The sequence below is a fragment of the Helianthus annuus genome, chromosome 16, assembly GCF_002127325.2.
Source record: "Helianthus annuus cultivar XRQ/B chromosome 16, HanXRQr2.0-SUNRISE, whole genome shotgun sequence".
In the NCBI taxonomy this organism is placed as follows: Eukaryota; Viridiplantae; Streptophyta; class Magnoliopsida; order Asterales; family Asteraceae; genus Helianthus; species Helianthus annuus.
This window is the reverse complement of record NC_035448.2, coordinates 32,378,616-32,395,704: the sequence shown is the minus strand read 5'-3', so window position 1 is coordinate 32,395,704 and position 17,089 is coordinate 32,378,616. Positions and strand designations below refer to the sequence as shown.

At 35.8% G+C, this 17,089-nt stretch overlaps 1 protein-coding gene across 1 annotated transcript; it reads left to right on the top strand.

The window, feature by feature from the left end:
• Positions 1-2,696: 2,696 nt before the first annotated feature.
• LOC110919157 (golgin subfamily A member 6-like protein 6) lies at positions 2,697-5,439 on the top strand. The gene is made up of 3 exons (XM_035985400.1): positions 2,697-3,556; positions 3,914-4,202; positions 5,350-5,439. Exons 1-3 carry the CDS (start codon positions 2,697-2,699, stop codon positions 5,437-5,439), a joined length of 1,239 nt encoding a protein of 412 aa, XP_035841293.1.
• Positions 5,440-17,089: the final 11,650 nt, after the last annotated feature.

Genomic DNA, 17,089 nt, shown 5'->3' with positions numbered 1-17,089 from the left:
TTCCAATGGATCGACTTACCTTTGCCTCGTTTCATGATAAGTTTCTTTCAAATGCTCGAATATATATCGTCTTACAGCATTCATAAGGTTCTAAAAAAGGCTATATATGTGATTCTAGCCGCATCATGCTGGAACATCTGGAGAACAAGGAACGACTTTATTTTCAAACTCAAACCTCCTAACGTGTCGAAAGTGATAGGGGACATAAAGGCATGCTCTTATATGTGGGTCAAATCTCGGGCCGGTCACTCGGAAATAAGCTGGGAGAAATGGAGGGGTTTCAAATTTACGGACTTTCCACTGTAATTTTGTTCTATTTATGTTTGAATAACTCTTGTACTGTTTTGTCTTTTTGAGCCTCTGGCTCGATTCGTTTTAATGAAATTTCGCCCTTTTTCAAAAAAAAAAAAAAAACCGATCGGACAGCCTAACCGATCGGCTAGCCCAACAGATCGGCCAGCCCAACCGATCAGCCATTCCAACCGATCGGCTAGCATCCCTGACCGATCGACCGGCAACTTGTTTCACTCATCTCAACCGATCAAGCTTTTGACAATCAAATTTCATTAATTCATTTCAGTAATGCATGTGAAATATTAAAGCAATCGGTGTACATGTGACTTAAAGTTTTGCGGCCCAATCATCATACCCATGCACTGTCATCGACCCATGTGCAAGTGTATTGAAGATCCTATGACATCATTTTGAATAATTTGTAGTTACATGTGACTTTGATTTGATCAAAAAGTGTCATATACACTAAAAAATGAACGGCCCAATCACTGATCTTGTATGATATAATTGTCAGAGATTAATAATATCAGTTTGCATATAATTGAATTTGGGCGGCCCAATCATTTTTTTATATACATATACTTCTCGGCCCAATCACAGTTTATTTCAAATAAGAATTGTCGGCCATTGACAATTGCAAGTGGATGATGTTGTCAGTTTACATGTGTTGTGAAAATCAAGTTCATTATTAAGGGAAAGTTTACAACCGCCACCCGATCAAGTATTTTGTCATTTTGAGTCAACCAATCGAACAAGAGGGTCGATTGAATTTTCACCCATTTCAAAGCATAATCAGCCGATTGACCAAGAGTTTTGTCGTGTAGTGTCAGCCGATCGAACAGCACCCTGTCCGATCGAACAGCACCCTGTCCGATCGAACAGCAACCTGTCCAATCGACCAGCATATTGTCCGATCGATCAACCTTCCGTCCGATTCAAGTTGTTGGATAATTTTTGAACTGATCATTTGTTTGCGTGATTCGTGTGATTCAGGTGATTCAAGAAGAAAGCATCATGGCTGAAGAATTCTACAACACGTTCTACAATGCGTTTACATCCGAATCGCCTGAAACATCAAATGTCGCACCGAAATCAATAACAAAAACGATCAATGATAACATAAAAAATGAAAATTTCTATGGAACTTATTCGAAACCACCGAAGCTTGAGAAGATAGATGATTACACTTGGTGGAAAGAAAGATTCCTGAACTGGGCCAAAGCATACGCTCACGAGAGTTGGTTTTGCTTAGAATTTGGATACAGTCGACCGATCAATGACAAGAATGAAGAGATTCCTCTCAGTGATTTTTCTGAGGACGATAAAAGGAAATTCTCATATGAACAGAAGATGATCGCTTTGATTCAACAATCTATCCAAGATGATATATTTTATTTGTTAAATCATGATGGGTCATCAAAATCGGTTTGGGAAGCGTTAAGAGTTAAAGCTGAGGGGGGTAAACAAATCAAGAAAAATAAAATTGCTTTATTAAAGAAAGAATTTGATTTGTTTGATAGCCTGAAAGGTGAATCAGTGAGGCAAATGATTGAGAGTTTTTGCCATTTAAAAATTGAACTCGAAAGGTTTGAGATTGTGAAAACAAGAGAGGAAATAATTGACAAAATCATAGAAGCGTTACCACGAGCTGATCAGTGGCAAACGTTTGTGTTTATCTTGAAAAATGATGTTTTATATGATTCAATTTCTCTTGATGCTTTGATAGAAAAAATTGAGAGCCATGAACTTGAACTACAAAAGCAAAGCAAGATGAGCGGTTCATCGCATCATCAGAAAGTCGGTCTTTACTATAAGGGCAATACACCTTCGGTGAAAGTTGGTGAATCACCAAAGACCGGATTTAGCGTTGAAAAGATGAAAGAACCACAAACAAGCTCATCAAGCTACAATCCAGGATATCATTCGTCTTCTTCAAAAGCAAGCCCTGAAGAATCTGAAGAAGTTCTCTGCAACATTGCTCTTAAACTAAAGAATTCTTCGGCTATGAGCATCAATTCAGCAAAACAACAATGAGTTTTCTGGCATCTGTGTTAGAGTCATACGAAGGTTTAGTAGTTGGAAAAATTGGAAACTCTGAATTAACCAAAGAAGACTACGACCAGATTGATCCGGAAGAGATGGAACTCATTGATATTCGCTGGTGTCTAGCAAGTTGCATCCGCAGAGCTCAAAGATACATGGAGATTACTGGTAAACAGACCATCGGTGGACCATCAACAAAGCTTGGATTAGACAAATCCAAAGTGACCTACTTCAGATGTAAGCAAAAAGGTCATTTCAAAAGAGAATGCAAAAATTCTGAAGTTGACGAAATTGAGAAACCTTTCAATGATGATTATTATCAAAAGGCGATTTATCACCGTAGCAAAGAAGAGCCGAAAATGATTGAAAATAATCCAAAAGAAAAGTCAAGAGCATATGCAGTAATCCATGATGACGAAGGATATGATTGGAGTCAGATTCCTCCTGAAGAAGATCGTATTGATAATCAAGTTACAGCTCATGGCAGAACTACATCAAAAAGTAAACATCATGTTTTTGTTGCTGAAATAAAGGAGAAAACTCGAGAAGAGATTCTAAGAGAGAAAACCGAAAGAGAACGATTCATTGTTGGATGCAGAATGGAGAAAATGCAGGAAGAGTATGAAAATGTTATTAGAAACAAAAGATGGGACAAGAACCGAGAATGTTATGTCAACAGAGATGGTGAACCTGTTGTTCCCAGGAGAGATATAGTTCATGATGATGTTCTTCTAGTTATTCCTCTATCCGACGAGTATTACTCAAATGCTGCAAAAGATAAAACATATCCGAAAAGGCTGGATAAAATCATAAGACATGCCATGACATCAAGTTTGAGGAAGAGGGATGAAGAGAGAATGAAGAAAAATGTTGAAAAATTGGTTGATGATTTGAAGAAAATGGCTAAAGAAGTCAAAATCGAAGCTGTGAAAGTTAAAGATGAGAAGATTGAAGAAGAGAAGGTGATAAAAGAAGTTGTTGAAGAAAAAGCTGTTACTGAAGAACAGCAGGTTGGTCAAGAAGAGATGATGAAGAAAGAAGAAGAAGAAGAAGAAGAGGTAAAGAAGGAGAGTTTAGTTGCTGGTGATGATGGTGATGAAGCTGTTGGTGAAGAAGAAAACAAGAAAGATGCTGATCAGACTGAAACAACAAACAACACCGAAGTGACAATCACTGAGGTAAAATCTGATTCTGAAGTCTTAATCGAAACTGTTGAACAGTGCAAGAAATGCATGGAAACGTGCAGTGCTTGTACTAAAAAAGATGAAAAATTCAGAACAAGAGATCTTGAATTCACTAAAATCGAAGAAGTTTTCAAAAACAAGTGCAAAGAAATGTTAGAAAACGAAAAAGTTTTGAAAAATAATGACGAAAAGCTAACACAAAAATGCATGAATTTAGAAAAAGAAAATGAGATTTTGAAAGAAAAAGTTTCGAAAATGACAGAAGAGTGTTTACAAAATGAAAATGCTTGTCAAGAAATGAAAAAGGAATATGATTCAATAAAATTGGCTTATCACATTACAAAAGAGTCATATGAAAATGTGAAAAGTCAAATGAAACTTGTTCAATCCAGATTGAAATATTGTTCTGAAACATCTGATACGCTTAAGCGACAGTATTCAGTAAAGCAACAAGTTGTCAATTCTTACATTGAGGATGTTGCTAAGCTAAAGCGTCAAATAGCTGATTTCGAACAGGATAACAACAAGTTACATAGTTATCGTGCGTCATCATATGTGCTTGAAAGAATTTTCAACATAAAACCGGGTGATGATGATTCTGAGAAAAACAAAAAGGGCATTGGTTCTGAGTATCATCAAGTTCCTCCACCGAAAAAGCTTGCATTTTATGATGATGAAAAGGTTGAAAAAGCTTTCAACATGGTCGATCAATTGCTAGATAACATTGACATAACCTATTCCAAATCTGATGATTCTAGTAATTCAGAGGTGGTAGGTAAGGTCGTTGAAAGTGTCTTGAAAGAAGAGTCGGTTGATACAGATAAAGCTGAATCACATGATGAAAATGAAGGTAGTTTTCATGAAGAATATCTGAAAAACTCAAAATCCAAGAAAAATTTGAATGATGATTCAAAAGGATTGGTTTATTCCATGATTGGATCGGACAAATTATTCTTAGATATTGTATTCCCGATTCAGAATGTGATTTCAGACAAAATTAACAAGGTTTTCAAAATGGTTCGAATTGAAAAGTCTGAAATTCCAAAATTTGCTGGAAAATGTCAGAAAACCTTTTATAACAAACCTGGTTTCAAAAAGAAAAACATGAAGGCTGGGTTGGGTTATAAAAAGAAACAAAAATGGAATAAAAATGAAACTCTGAATTTTCAGGCAAAAATGAACTTTATTCACGGAACAAGTTCAGAAGAAGAGAAGGAACTCCAATTCAGACAACAGTCTAATGAAGAGTTTCATGCTCAGAAAAAGCAACAACAACAGGTCAAAGATGTCTCAAAGAGAACATGCTTTAAATGTGATCAAACAGGACATCTTGCACGCAAGTGTCCAAATCTGAAACATGTTGATGTTGAAACGAAAAAGAAGTCAGTTTACGTTCAAAAACAGAAATCTGAAGTTGTGACTCAAAAGTCAACCAAGTTTGATTCAAAGCAAACTTGGAAGTCGAAAATTTCAAAGGATGACTCAAAACAAACATGGAAACCAGTGACACACAGACTTAGAACAACACAAAGTTGGAAAACAACTGTTGATGCAACAAAACCAAACCAGTTTTGGAAACCAAAAGTTGTTGTTCAAAATCAAAATGTTCAAAAAAGAGTCACATTTTTATAAACGAGGTACTCCTAAAGGTCAAACATGGAATGTTAAGAAACAAATGACTTCGGTAGACGATGCTAAAGTTGAAAAAGTCTTTTTACAAAACGACAAAGATTTTCCAAAGTTGAATGAAGCATATTGTGTTGAAATGCCTAAGGTCAAACAGACCTGGGCTAAATTGTTCAAGTAATTGAATACTTTGAATGTGCAGGTGCTTTTGAAGAAAACTGAATGTCAACCAAAGGAGAATCGAAGCAGCCTGGCACGCGAGGAAGAGGCTGCTGGTCCCTGCGACGGTTAAACAGGGAGTTTGTTTGTTGTCTGTACATAAATAAACCATATTTCAAAAACCCTAAAAAATTGAAAAATTAAAAAAAAACAAAAATATGTTTTCATTTTGTCAAAATTTGAAAAATCAAAAATATGTTTGTTTTTAAATTTGTCAAAAATTTAAAAAAAATTAATTGAATATGCCGAAACCCTCACGGCGGAACAAACATGATTAATTTCACAAGATTGAAAAACGGTTTTCAAACTGTAAAAATTGTACGTTATGTTTTCTGCAAAACAGAGCACGAAAAGCAGAAAATGTATAGCAAGACAAAGCTATCAGTATCGGTTTGTCAAATTTTCTTTAAATGTTTTGAATTTTAGGGGGAGTAAGAAAATTTCAGAAAATTCAAAAACATTAGAAAATTTGAAAAAGCACAAAACTCATTTTTGAATTGAAAAAATATTGAAAAAACGACAAAAACATAAAAAAATGAAAGAGAGTTTTTGTGTAAAAAGAGGAAATGATAGTACATCAGTAGACAATCACAGTACGCTAAAAAAATGTAATGCTATAATGTGATAAACGGTCTCACTGATGATATGCCAGTAGGTTTTTACACGCTTAGTAGATTGTTTTCGAGATATAAACCTAAATTTCAAACTTACTTATTTCGTGGGGAACATCTCTCGGATATATAGGTAACCCCTGAAATCTTGTTTGAAGGGCTTTCTATTTCTGACATACTAGGTCTTTGTGCGTGATGATATCTGTGGTATTATACCAGGACTTCTGATTTTGCGGGAGCAATAGCCTAGTCCTCGTATAATACTTTGCATTTGCTTTAATCTTTAAAGCCAGCCCTCTGCTAAAAAATTGAAAAGTATCGAAAGTTATGTATCAATGGCAGTTGAAGAAAAGATCCCCAAACGTGACACACCTAAAGTCGAACCGTCATCTCTTTGCTGAACGGAAGTTCTGACCTGAGCTCTCACGGTTTCACATTTACCTGTTTACAGATATCACTAGTGTACATTCACCTGTAAGACTGAATATAGAAGTCTGGATACGGGAGTATATTCGGAGGTGGTACACGCGAATAAGTTTAAGTTCTTAAAACACTAATTTCGTATCTCGAATCAGTTGAACTTTGTGTGAAAATTTAAGTGGATCAGTATACTGACAATCTAAGTGAATCATTTAGAACTTAAAGTGTTTAAAGCTCAACGGTGCTAGTGATTTGTCATAAACTGATATGATCCTCTGACACGAACTCAAACAAAAATATTGTCTGTAAATATGTTTGTAAATATTTCTTTATTGCTTTATGTTTCAGAAAAATACAAAAAGATTTTGATTTCTATTTTATTTTCGACAACCGATGTCTGGGAAGTTGAGTTTCAAAATTTAAGTATGCTGATTGTGTTTCTGAAAATAAACAAGTTCATTAAGTTGAAACTTGAAGTTTTAAAATCAAAAATCAAAAATAGTTTGTGAGATCTCCAAGGTCATTAATTTGGACTTGGATGATTAACTGTGAAGGATTTGGATGCTCATATTGTTAAAATCAGTAAAAGAGCCAGTTTTTCGATTTTGGATACTTAATACTGCCAAATCAAATAAAGATTGTTGATAGGGGGAGTGATTTAGAAAGTTTAAAAGAGCCAGATTACGATTTCTGGACAATTTCAAAATGTTTATACTTATAAACGTTTGAGATTTGCAGATGTTGTTCCAGACTACGATCCCGACAGCCGAGTCTAAGGGGGAGTCTGAAGACGAGCTCAACGCAAGAGGAAGCGTGGATTCAAGGAGCCATGTATCTATCCCAGAAAGTCTTGTAACCGGAAAGCCAGGTGTCGATCCCAAAAGCACGGAAGCTTGACGAAAGAGGGAGCCTGAAGATAGAGTCTACTGAAAAGGGGGAGCTGAAGACAGATCCACGAGGATTCTGTTTAAGCAAGAAGGAGTATGTGCTTGCTGAAGACGTTAAATCTTCAAGAAGACTCAGAGAAAGAGAAAGACAAGATGCTACGAGCTTGACTACGGATTGACTGCGGTAATATCCAAGGGGGAGTCTGTTAGTGCATTTATGTCTATCGCCTCCGTCAATCCAGTCCGTAGCTGAAAACTGTTTAATTCTAGGCTTTATGTTGTAATTAGTAGAGAAAAGGCAAGGTGACATTATTGTAATATGTTGTAATTAGTAGAGAAAAGGCAAGGTGACATTATTGTAAATAAGGGGAACTCTCCTTATATGCTTTGCCTATAAATAGAAGTCTTAGGGCTTAGATTAGAGACTTTTGCCATTTGCTACATTTGAGGAGATAGGAGCTAGAGAGAGAAAGTAGAGAGAGAAAGGCAAAAGGTGATTCACGTTTCTTGTACATTTTCAGATCTATCAAAGAATTACGGTTATAATTACGTCTCGTGTGTTCGGTCACGTTCGTGTACGGATTCCGCACGTCACACGTTCGGTTCGCAATCGTTTTGGAGTCAAAACCGGTCCTAACAACTTCTATATTCAGTCTTACAGGTGAATGTACACTAATGATATCTGTAAACGGGTAAATGCGAGATTGTGAGAGCTCAGGCTAGAATTTCCGTTCATACAAAGAGATGACGGCTCGACTTTAGGTGTGTCCCGTTTGGGGATCTTTTCTTAAACAGCACATGATTAGCATTTTTCAATGTTTCATCATTTTTTGTACTGAGGGCTGGCTTTAAGATTAAAGCTTATGCAAAGTATTATACGGTGACTAGGCTATTGCTCCCGCAAAATCAGAAGTCCTGGTATAATACCCTAGATATCACCACGCACAAAGACCTAGTATGTCAGAAATAGAAAGTCTTTCAACCAAGATTTCGGGGGTTATCCATATATCCGAGAGATGTTCCCCATGATATAAGTAAGTATTTGAATTTAGGTTTATATCTCGAAAACAATCTACTAAATGTATAAAAACCTACTGGCATATCCGCAGTGAGATTATTTATCACATTTTGACTTTACAATTCTTTAGCGTGTTGTGATAGTCCACTGATGTACTATCATTTCCTCTTTTTCACAACAAAACTCGTTTTTCAATTTACTATGTTTTTGGCTTTTTGGATTTTATCATGTTTTTGGATTTTTCAAATTTTCTAATGTTTTTGAATTTTCTGAAATTTCTTACTCCCCCTAAAATTCAAAACACATTTAATACAAATTTGAAAACAAACTATATAAGTAAAGTGACAACTGTTGTGAATTGCTTAAATTCGCCATCCACTTGGCCTAAACAATCAGAACTCCCCCTTACAACAAACTATTTTCCCATTATGATTTCAAAACATTTAAGTTTGTTTTAATCAAAATGGTTTTTCCGGAAAATAAGTTTTGTTGATTTTCCCACATGTAAGATTGGGGATTCATTCATTACTTTGTTCTACTCAAACACTTGAAATAATTAAATAATTTTAGGTTCTACCAACAAATATCACTTGTAGGAAATCAAGTACAACTTAATGTCCCTGATTAACCACTTGAGAGTCGAAATATCACAGTTACCAACCTGTGAATTTCTCAAGAAAGATGCTGATTCCTACTCCCCAATTACCAACCTGAGAGTTCCGGCAAGTCAGGATTTTAAGTAAAGAATATAGACACCCAAGCCTGAACAGCTTTGGGTGTGATCTTCTCACCTTCTCCTGGGGTTTCAACATTTCTTTTTTATTCATAAAAATCTTTTACCCCTTTTGCCTTCCCATTGACCATTTTTTCCAAAAAAATGTTTTACTTTCCCATTAAATGCTTTCTCGACATCAAATTCTTTCTTCTCAGAATAGAATTGATTCCCAATTTCAACTTTTCCACCCTTTTGTTTGAAATTTTCATTTCTCAATGGTGGAAAATTTGCATCATCCATTGGAGGAACTGATTTCCCATCATTCTTTTCAACTTGTGGCTCCTCTGACTTTGTGGAATCAGATTCATCGCCAGATTTTACATCAGATTTCTTAACAACCCACTTTTGGTTGTCAAGATTCACCCTTCTCTTGTAAAACCTGTTTGAACATTCACCAATTTCATATGTTGAATTTTTGAAAACTTTGAATTTTTCAGTTGGTGGTTCGGTTTTATCAACAACTTTCTCTTTAAGTTTAGAAACAACTTCCTGTTTGGTTTTGGTAGCCATTGGACAGTTCCAGGCTATGTGACCAATTTCTTGACATCGAAAACAGGTTCTTGTTTCCTTCCTCTGATAAGCTCCATTCTTTATTCTCTCTTGCCTTTTTGCAAGGAATTCTTTGTTAGACTGCTTCCAGAATAAGCTTTTTTCTTCTTCCTCAAAACTTGTCCATGAAACAAATTTTGTTTTTGGTTTAAAATTTTTCATATTTTTATGATTTTCTGGTGGAATAAAAGCAAGACCTTTCTTTTTGAAATTACCGTTATGGTTTGGTTTCTTTTGAAAACCAGAACCAGAACTGTAATCCTTTTTCTTGTTTAATCTTTGTTGAACTCTTGAAGTGTACTTTTTAGGTTTTTCATTAAGATTTAAATCTTTTATTTCAGAAATGTTAATTTCTGTTAATTTGAAAACCTTTTTGCTCATTTCAATTTTAACACTTCTTATTGGAAATTCTTCATCATAATATAATTAATCTGAATCATTCAAAGTATATGCTACTTTGATTGGTTCGTCATTCAAATTAGATTTTAATAACAAGAATTCTTTATTGTAAACCCTTTTGATCGACGATTTTTGACTTTCAACTGATGATGATCTCGAACTTTCAGACTCAGACTTTGACTCCGACTCCTCATCTTTATCCAACACCTGATCGACCACCTTTTTTATTAACTCAGACTCATGATCAGTGTCAAACGATGTGAACGTGATGTCAATGTTTTCTGGTAATTCATCAGTTGTTTCGGATTTTAACTTTATATTGGCAACCTTTTTGACTTCCTCCTCATTTGGCTTTCTGGGAGAATAACCTTCCCAGATCGGAGGCGGACACTTATTGTAACTGACACTCTGTTTCTTATCAGTATCCTTCTCTTTTGGTTTCTTATCTTGAAATGCTTCTAAACCTGCAACAGTTGGATAAATTCGATCAATCAAATAATCAGAACTGGAATAACTTTGTAACAATCGTCTGATTCTTTCATTCTCTATCTTTTCAGTTTCCAACTCTTGCTTCCACTTTGCACTTTCTTCAATGTAAAAATTTATAGCTTTATGCTTTGACATCATCACAGCATTCATCAATGTTAATGCATCTTCTCTTTCAGAATTTGTCTTTTGTAGACCAGTTACTGTTCTATTCAACACATCATATGATTCTTTCACGTAATTGAGATCAAACAGTAATTTTTCTTTCATCTTATCTTGTTCACTCAACTTCTCATCCTTTTCCTCACACTTCTTGCAAGACTCCAAACATTTCAAACACGGTTTTGTTACTTCAACAATCTTTTCAACTTCAATAATTTTTTCAACTTCAACAATTTTCTCAACTTCAACCACCTTCACAGCTTCCACTACCTTCTCAGCAACTTTAACTTCTTCACTTTGTACATGCTTCTCTTCCTGAGCTACACTTTCGCATTTTACTTCTTTCTGATTCTTTGCTGCTCGCTTCTCCTTTAGCTTCTCAATTCTATCTGCAAAATAAAATTGAAAATTTTCAGGAGATAAATGAGTTTTTGCAATATTAATATGCATTTCTTCCTCATCATCACTACTGTAATCAGTTGGTGATTGATCAAAAACTATTTTCTTTTCTGAACTATCATCTGAAGAACTAGACTCTTCACCTTGATTCTTCTCATCATCAGCGAACACTTTCATCCATTCTTTCATCAAATCTGGCTCTTTAACAATCTGTGCAATAAGTGCTACTGTTTTTGAATCAGATGGAATGTATTTATCCCATCTAAATTCTTCTGCCATTTTTTCATCATCTTGATCAATGATACCAAAATAAGCTTTCTTATTTGCTTCTTCTATCATTTTAGCATGAGCAGTTTGTGGTTCTTTTTGTTGATATGGTTGATGAGCAACTTGTTGATATATGGCCTTCCGATAATAATCATTACCACCGAAAGGATTCTGTGCTCTACTTGCTTCTCGATTTTTACATTCTCTTTTGAAATGTCCTTTCTCCCTGCATCGAAAACAAGTAACTTTAGATTTATCAAAACCCAAAGTAGAAACTTTTGCATCCAGGAAATCATCTCTTCCTGTAATCATTTTGAATTTTTCAGCTCTTCTCAAAACACTCGCTAAACACCACTTGATATCCATCAACTCCATTTCCTCAGCATTGATCTGATCGTAATCCTCTTTCGTCAACATAGGATTTCCGATCCTACCTGCAACCAATCCCTCATATGATTCTAAAACTGTAGCAAGTAATGACATGTGGCTTTTAGCAACCTCTTCAGAGAAATTTTGACCATTCTGAAGATGCAACGCGATGTTACAGTGTAAAACATGACCATTACTGTTGTTTGAGCTTTGGAACTGATGACTTGAAGTTGAACTCTTCGGATTAACACTTGGAAATAAAGAAAATCCACTGCTGCTGTTTGGACTTTGATTTACTGATCCAGATGAGTTTTCTGCACTGAAAGCAGTTTGAACTTTTGGACTTGTTTCAATATCCTGAACACTTCCTTTGAAATACATCTTAACATCTTGTTGTGCACTTGGATTGCTCATTCTAGCAATCTTTTGTTGCTCAAGATCTTGTCCTTCAATCTTTTCGATGAACTGAGAAATTGTCAAACCATCATATTCTCCAGTGTTCTTTAATATCATCAAAAATGTACCCCGTTCTTTCTGAGGTAAAGCATCGGCTAATTTGTCGACCCATTCCTCTCGCTCTTTATTTATACTTAACAAAGACATTGAACGTACTAAGTGACAATATCTTTCAATCAATTTCTTTGTATCTTCTCCTGGCAAACTTGTAAATAAATCAAATTCTTTCTTTAACAAAGATTTTTTACTCTTGATCATCTTCTCACTTCCCTCAAATTTAATTCGAAGTGCTTCCCAAATTGAACGTGAAGTCTTATCATGTTGAAGCAATATGAAAATGTCTTCTTTAATAGCTTGCTGGAGTAAACTAATCATCATCTTTTCTGCTTTGTACATGTCTCGTTCTTTATCCGTAAATTCAAAAATATTTTTGTCAACTCCCAAATCTGTACGTGGTAGTACATACTTTTTCTCAGCACACTCCCACGACCTCAAATGATTAGCTTGAACCCAATTCTCAAACCGATCTTTCCAACCATAATACTCCTCAATACCCATTAGCTTCGGGGGTTTTTGCAAAGTTCCAGTCTCATTTTCCATATTCATGCTTTGAGCAATGGTAGCCGGAGTAGTCGGGGCTGTAGCAAATGCGTTATAAAATTCCTCTTCCATGATTCGGCAAACTTTTCACAATATCAGACACTTTCAAACGAAATCAATTTTCACATGATATGCCTTCTTCAAGCGAAATACCAACTGGTGCGAAATGACCTGTTCAAACGAAATAACCTGCAAGACAACTTCAAACGAAATGAATTCACACGAAATCAGAACTTTCACACGAAATGAGTGTTTTCGTGCGAAATGACCAAACGAATGATGGTTTCGTGCGAAATCAACTGAGTTTCACACGAAATGAAAATAATTTGGTGCGAAATAGTGATATCGTACGAAATACTCACACGAAATACTGATTTCGTGCGAAATGAGCTGCAATTTCACGCAAAATGAGTCACAAATGTGATTTCGTGCGAAATCAAGATGCTATTTCGTGCGAAATACTACTGATGTCATCATCTCAAGCTGTTTTCGCCAAAATTTATCAGGTTTTAGTTCGAATTTAGGTCCAATTCTCTCAAGACTTTGTTAAAATAGTAATTCTCTTATAATGTGTGAAATTCAAACCATTTTAACCGTTAAAACTTGATTAATTTTGAAAAGAAGGTGTAGAAGTCAGAAAATTTGATGAAATCAAGTTGAATTCGGTAGAACTCCTCCTCCTGAGTTCTGATACCACTTGTAGGATCGTTTTCACGACCGAAACGAGTCGTTCAGAGGTGTTCTTCTCAATACGAGAGGCGGAAACTAACGTATCAAGTTCGAAACAGCTTGCAATTCACTTTAAATGTCTTTTTGATTGATTTGACAAAGTTTTACAGCGAGTAGACACTTCGGCAGCAGTTCGGCACTGAAACCGGAAAGATACAAATGACAAGGCACATCACATATATATAGGGAGGCCTATTTCGCACGAACATGCTCATGCGAAAACACATTCACACGGAATCACTATTTCGTGCGAAATAGCTAGTTGATTTCGTGCGAAATGACTCTCATGTCATTTCGTACGAAATACCCTCCAAACACATGTTTGACAATTTTCTCATACTACGTGCCCTGATCTGTCTAATACAATACAAGACTCGATACAAGACGAAGTCGATAGACGTATGCACCAACACGAACTGAATCAAATTTAGTGCGACCTGGATGCCTTAGGATACAATTCGTACGAATTGATGACCTTTCAAACGAATTGGGTCAAGTTTGATGCGAACGGGATGACTAATATTCAATTCGTGCAAATTGGAAGTTCAATTCAAACGAATTGGATCTTTCACGCGACCTGATCACAGAACTGATGTCTTTGGTGCGAAATGGAGTCCAATTCGTGTGAATTGGATGTTCAACTTGTGCGAAATGGACTTTTTGATGCGTTCTGGAGATCAATTCGTACGATCGGACAAATTTTTGACAAAATTGAACAAGATTTAGGTCGATTTTAGGTCTAATTCTTTCAAGGATTGATTAAAACTGTGTTACGCTTATAATATGTGAAAATCAAGCCATTTTAACCGTAAAAACTCTGTTAATTTTGAAAAATCGTGAAGAAGAATGAGTAGAAGTCAGAAATTTCGGTGAAAACAAGCTGAATGGGTAAGAACTCTTCCTCCTGTGCTCTAATACCACTTGTAGGATCGTTGTGAAACGCAAACGAGTCGTTCAGAAGAGTTCTCGATCAATACGAAAGGCGGAAACAAATGTATCGCTGTTGAATCAGCTTGATTTACACTCAAAGCCACTTATAATGTCTCTAGTATTGATTTCCCAATGTTTTACAAGCTTGGAGACACTTCGACAGAGCTTCGCTACCGAAATCCAAAGTTACAAATGAAATGACCAAGGCACATATTTATAGGCTACCCATTTCGCATGGAATGGACATGCCCAATTCACACGAAATGGCATTTCGTACGAACTGGCATCACCAGTTCGTGCGAATTGGCTTCAACCTACATGTTTTTCATTTTTCTCGAATAACGTGCCCTGATCTATCTAATCTATCACAAGACTCGATACAAGACGAAGTCGACAGACATATGCACCAACAGAAGAGTCGTTGTGAGACCCAAACGAGTCGTTTAGAAGAGTTCTCGATCAATACGAAAGGCGGAAACAGACGTATTGATGTTGAATCAGCTTGATTTACACTCAGAATCACTTATAATGTCTCTAGTATTGATTTCCCAACGTTTTACAAGCTTGGAGACACTTCGGCAGAGCTTTGCTACTGGAATCCAAAGTTACAAATGAAATGACCAAGGCACATATTTATAGGGAGGCCCATTTCGCATGGAATGGGCTCATGCGAACTGGCCAGTGTCATTTCGTACGAAATGGCAACACCATTTCGTGCGAAATGGCTATACCCTACATGATTCTCGTTTTTCTCGTTCTACGTGACTTGATCTATCATTCTAGTTACAAGACTCGATACAAGACGAAGTCGACAGATATATGCACCAACAATGATCATTATGATTTTCTCAAGATCTATCCTTATACTTGCTAGATCATGTGTTTAATCATCATCTAGCAAGGTTCTTATGATGATCAACATCATAAACACAAGAAATCAACAATCAAGTATACTACATACACTTAAAACAACTTGTTCTTCATGTATTTAAGCTTTATGTTTATGTTCATGATTATGTTTCTTCACGATCTTCATGTTTAACCACTTATATATACTTTTAACCATCAAGATAAGAAGTAAAATCAAGTTATAAAGGGGCTTACTACTAGCACAAGGCTAGGGAAGATCAAGAATGAAGATGATGAAGATATGTGATGGATAAAAGCACTCCAAGATGGTCCTTCCAATTCCAATGCTTGCAACCTTCTTAGATGGGCCCGAGACACCTTAGAATCACCTTGGATTACTTGGGATTGGATTGAAAATGAAGGTTGTATGGGGAGGTTATGTGAGCCGTAGGTAGGGAGAAGAGAAGAAAGGTTTATGGTGTTGAAGATGAAGAATGGTGTTAAGTGTATGGCCTTATGGTTACTTATAAAAATTTTCCAACATTTAATAGCATAAGGCATATTGTGTGGGCATATTCTCCAACATAATCACATAAAATAATCAAAGAAAATCATATGTGGGACCCATGTCTCCTAACCGGCCATCAAATTAGGGGGGGTGGGGAGTGTGACATTTAATGGTAAATTAAGTGTTATGGTTAGATTTCAAGTATACTAGTTAGGGTTATATGTGTTATATGTTTATAGGATGTGTTATGATGTTTGGTGACCATAACTAGATTTGTGACACTAAAACAATGCTTCTAGTAAGAATTTGATGTTTCGGGTAGTGTCCGGTTGTTCGTTTCATTACTGTTCGTTAAAGTGCTAAATTGCGCAGTTTAGTGTGCTTTATGTAGTCTTTTATGACAGTTTCGATTCCCGACACTTAGGAAAGTATTCTGGACCATTATATCACAATTCTGCATTATATTTAGATGTTAAAAGCTGAATTTTTGTTGAATTTGTTTATTTTCTGCAGAATTTTGCAGTTTTAGTGTGTTTCTGGCACTTTCCGGTACCTATGTCATCACTAGGAAGGCAGTTTTGTAATCCCTACTTTCCTACACACTATACTAGTCTAACACTTGGTCCTGGGGCTTATTTTGTGTCTTAACATCATGTCTGTCTAAGTACTGAACTCCTGTCAGTACTTCTAGTTTGTCTGATAACTGTGCTAACTCCGCTCTGTGCATTAATAGAACTATACTGTGTTGCGTGTAGTAATGATAAAAGTCTTGCAACATGAAATGTCATTGTATGTATATAACAGAAATCAGAAATTCATTCGTCTTGTAAACTAGATCATGCACAGTCATTAAAGCACATATTACTGTTTAATTATTGTACGGAATGCATGGAAAAGTGCCAGTTGTCACAACAGGGACCAAAGAAGAAAGTTTTGACTAAAGTAGCAAAACTGACCAAATCTCAGGGACCAAAATGGTAGTTTACTCTTTTGAAAAACTAGGAAACATTGGCTTTTTGAAACTCCTTTTACATGAAGGATGTGGCTAAATACACCTCCATTTTTACTGTTTATACCTCCATTTCCAAAAATATCAATTTTATAATTTTTTAAATTCCACCCTTGTATTTTCTATTTTTTGAAAATAAATTCTTATATTCTTTGTTCAATCCCTTTTCCATATAAGTATATAACTCAAACCGAGACAAATAGTTATATACTTATATGCTATGCATTGTGAACTATATCTAGCACAAAAATTTTGTTTAGATTCGTTTCAGCATTTAAATGGGAATCTTTGGGTCGGTTT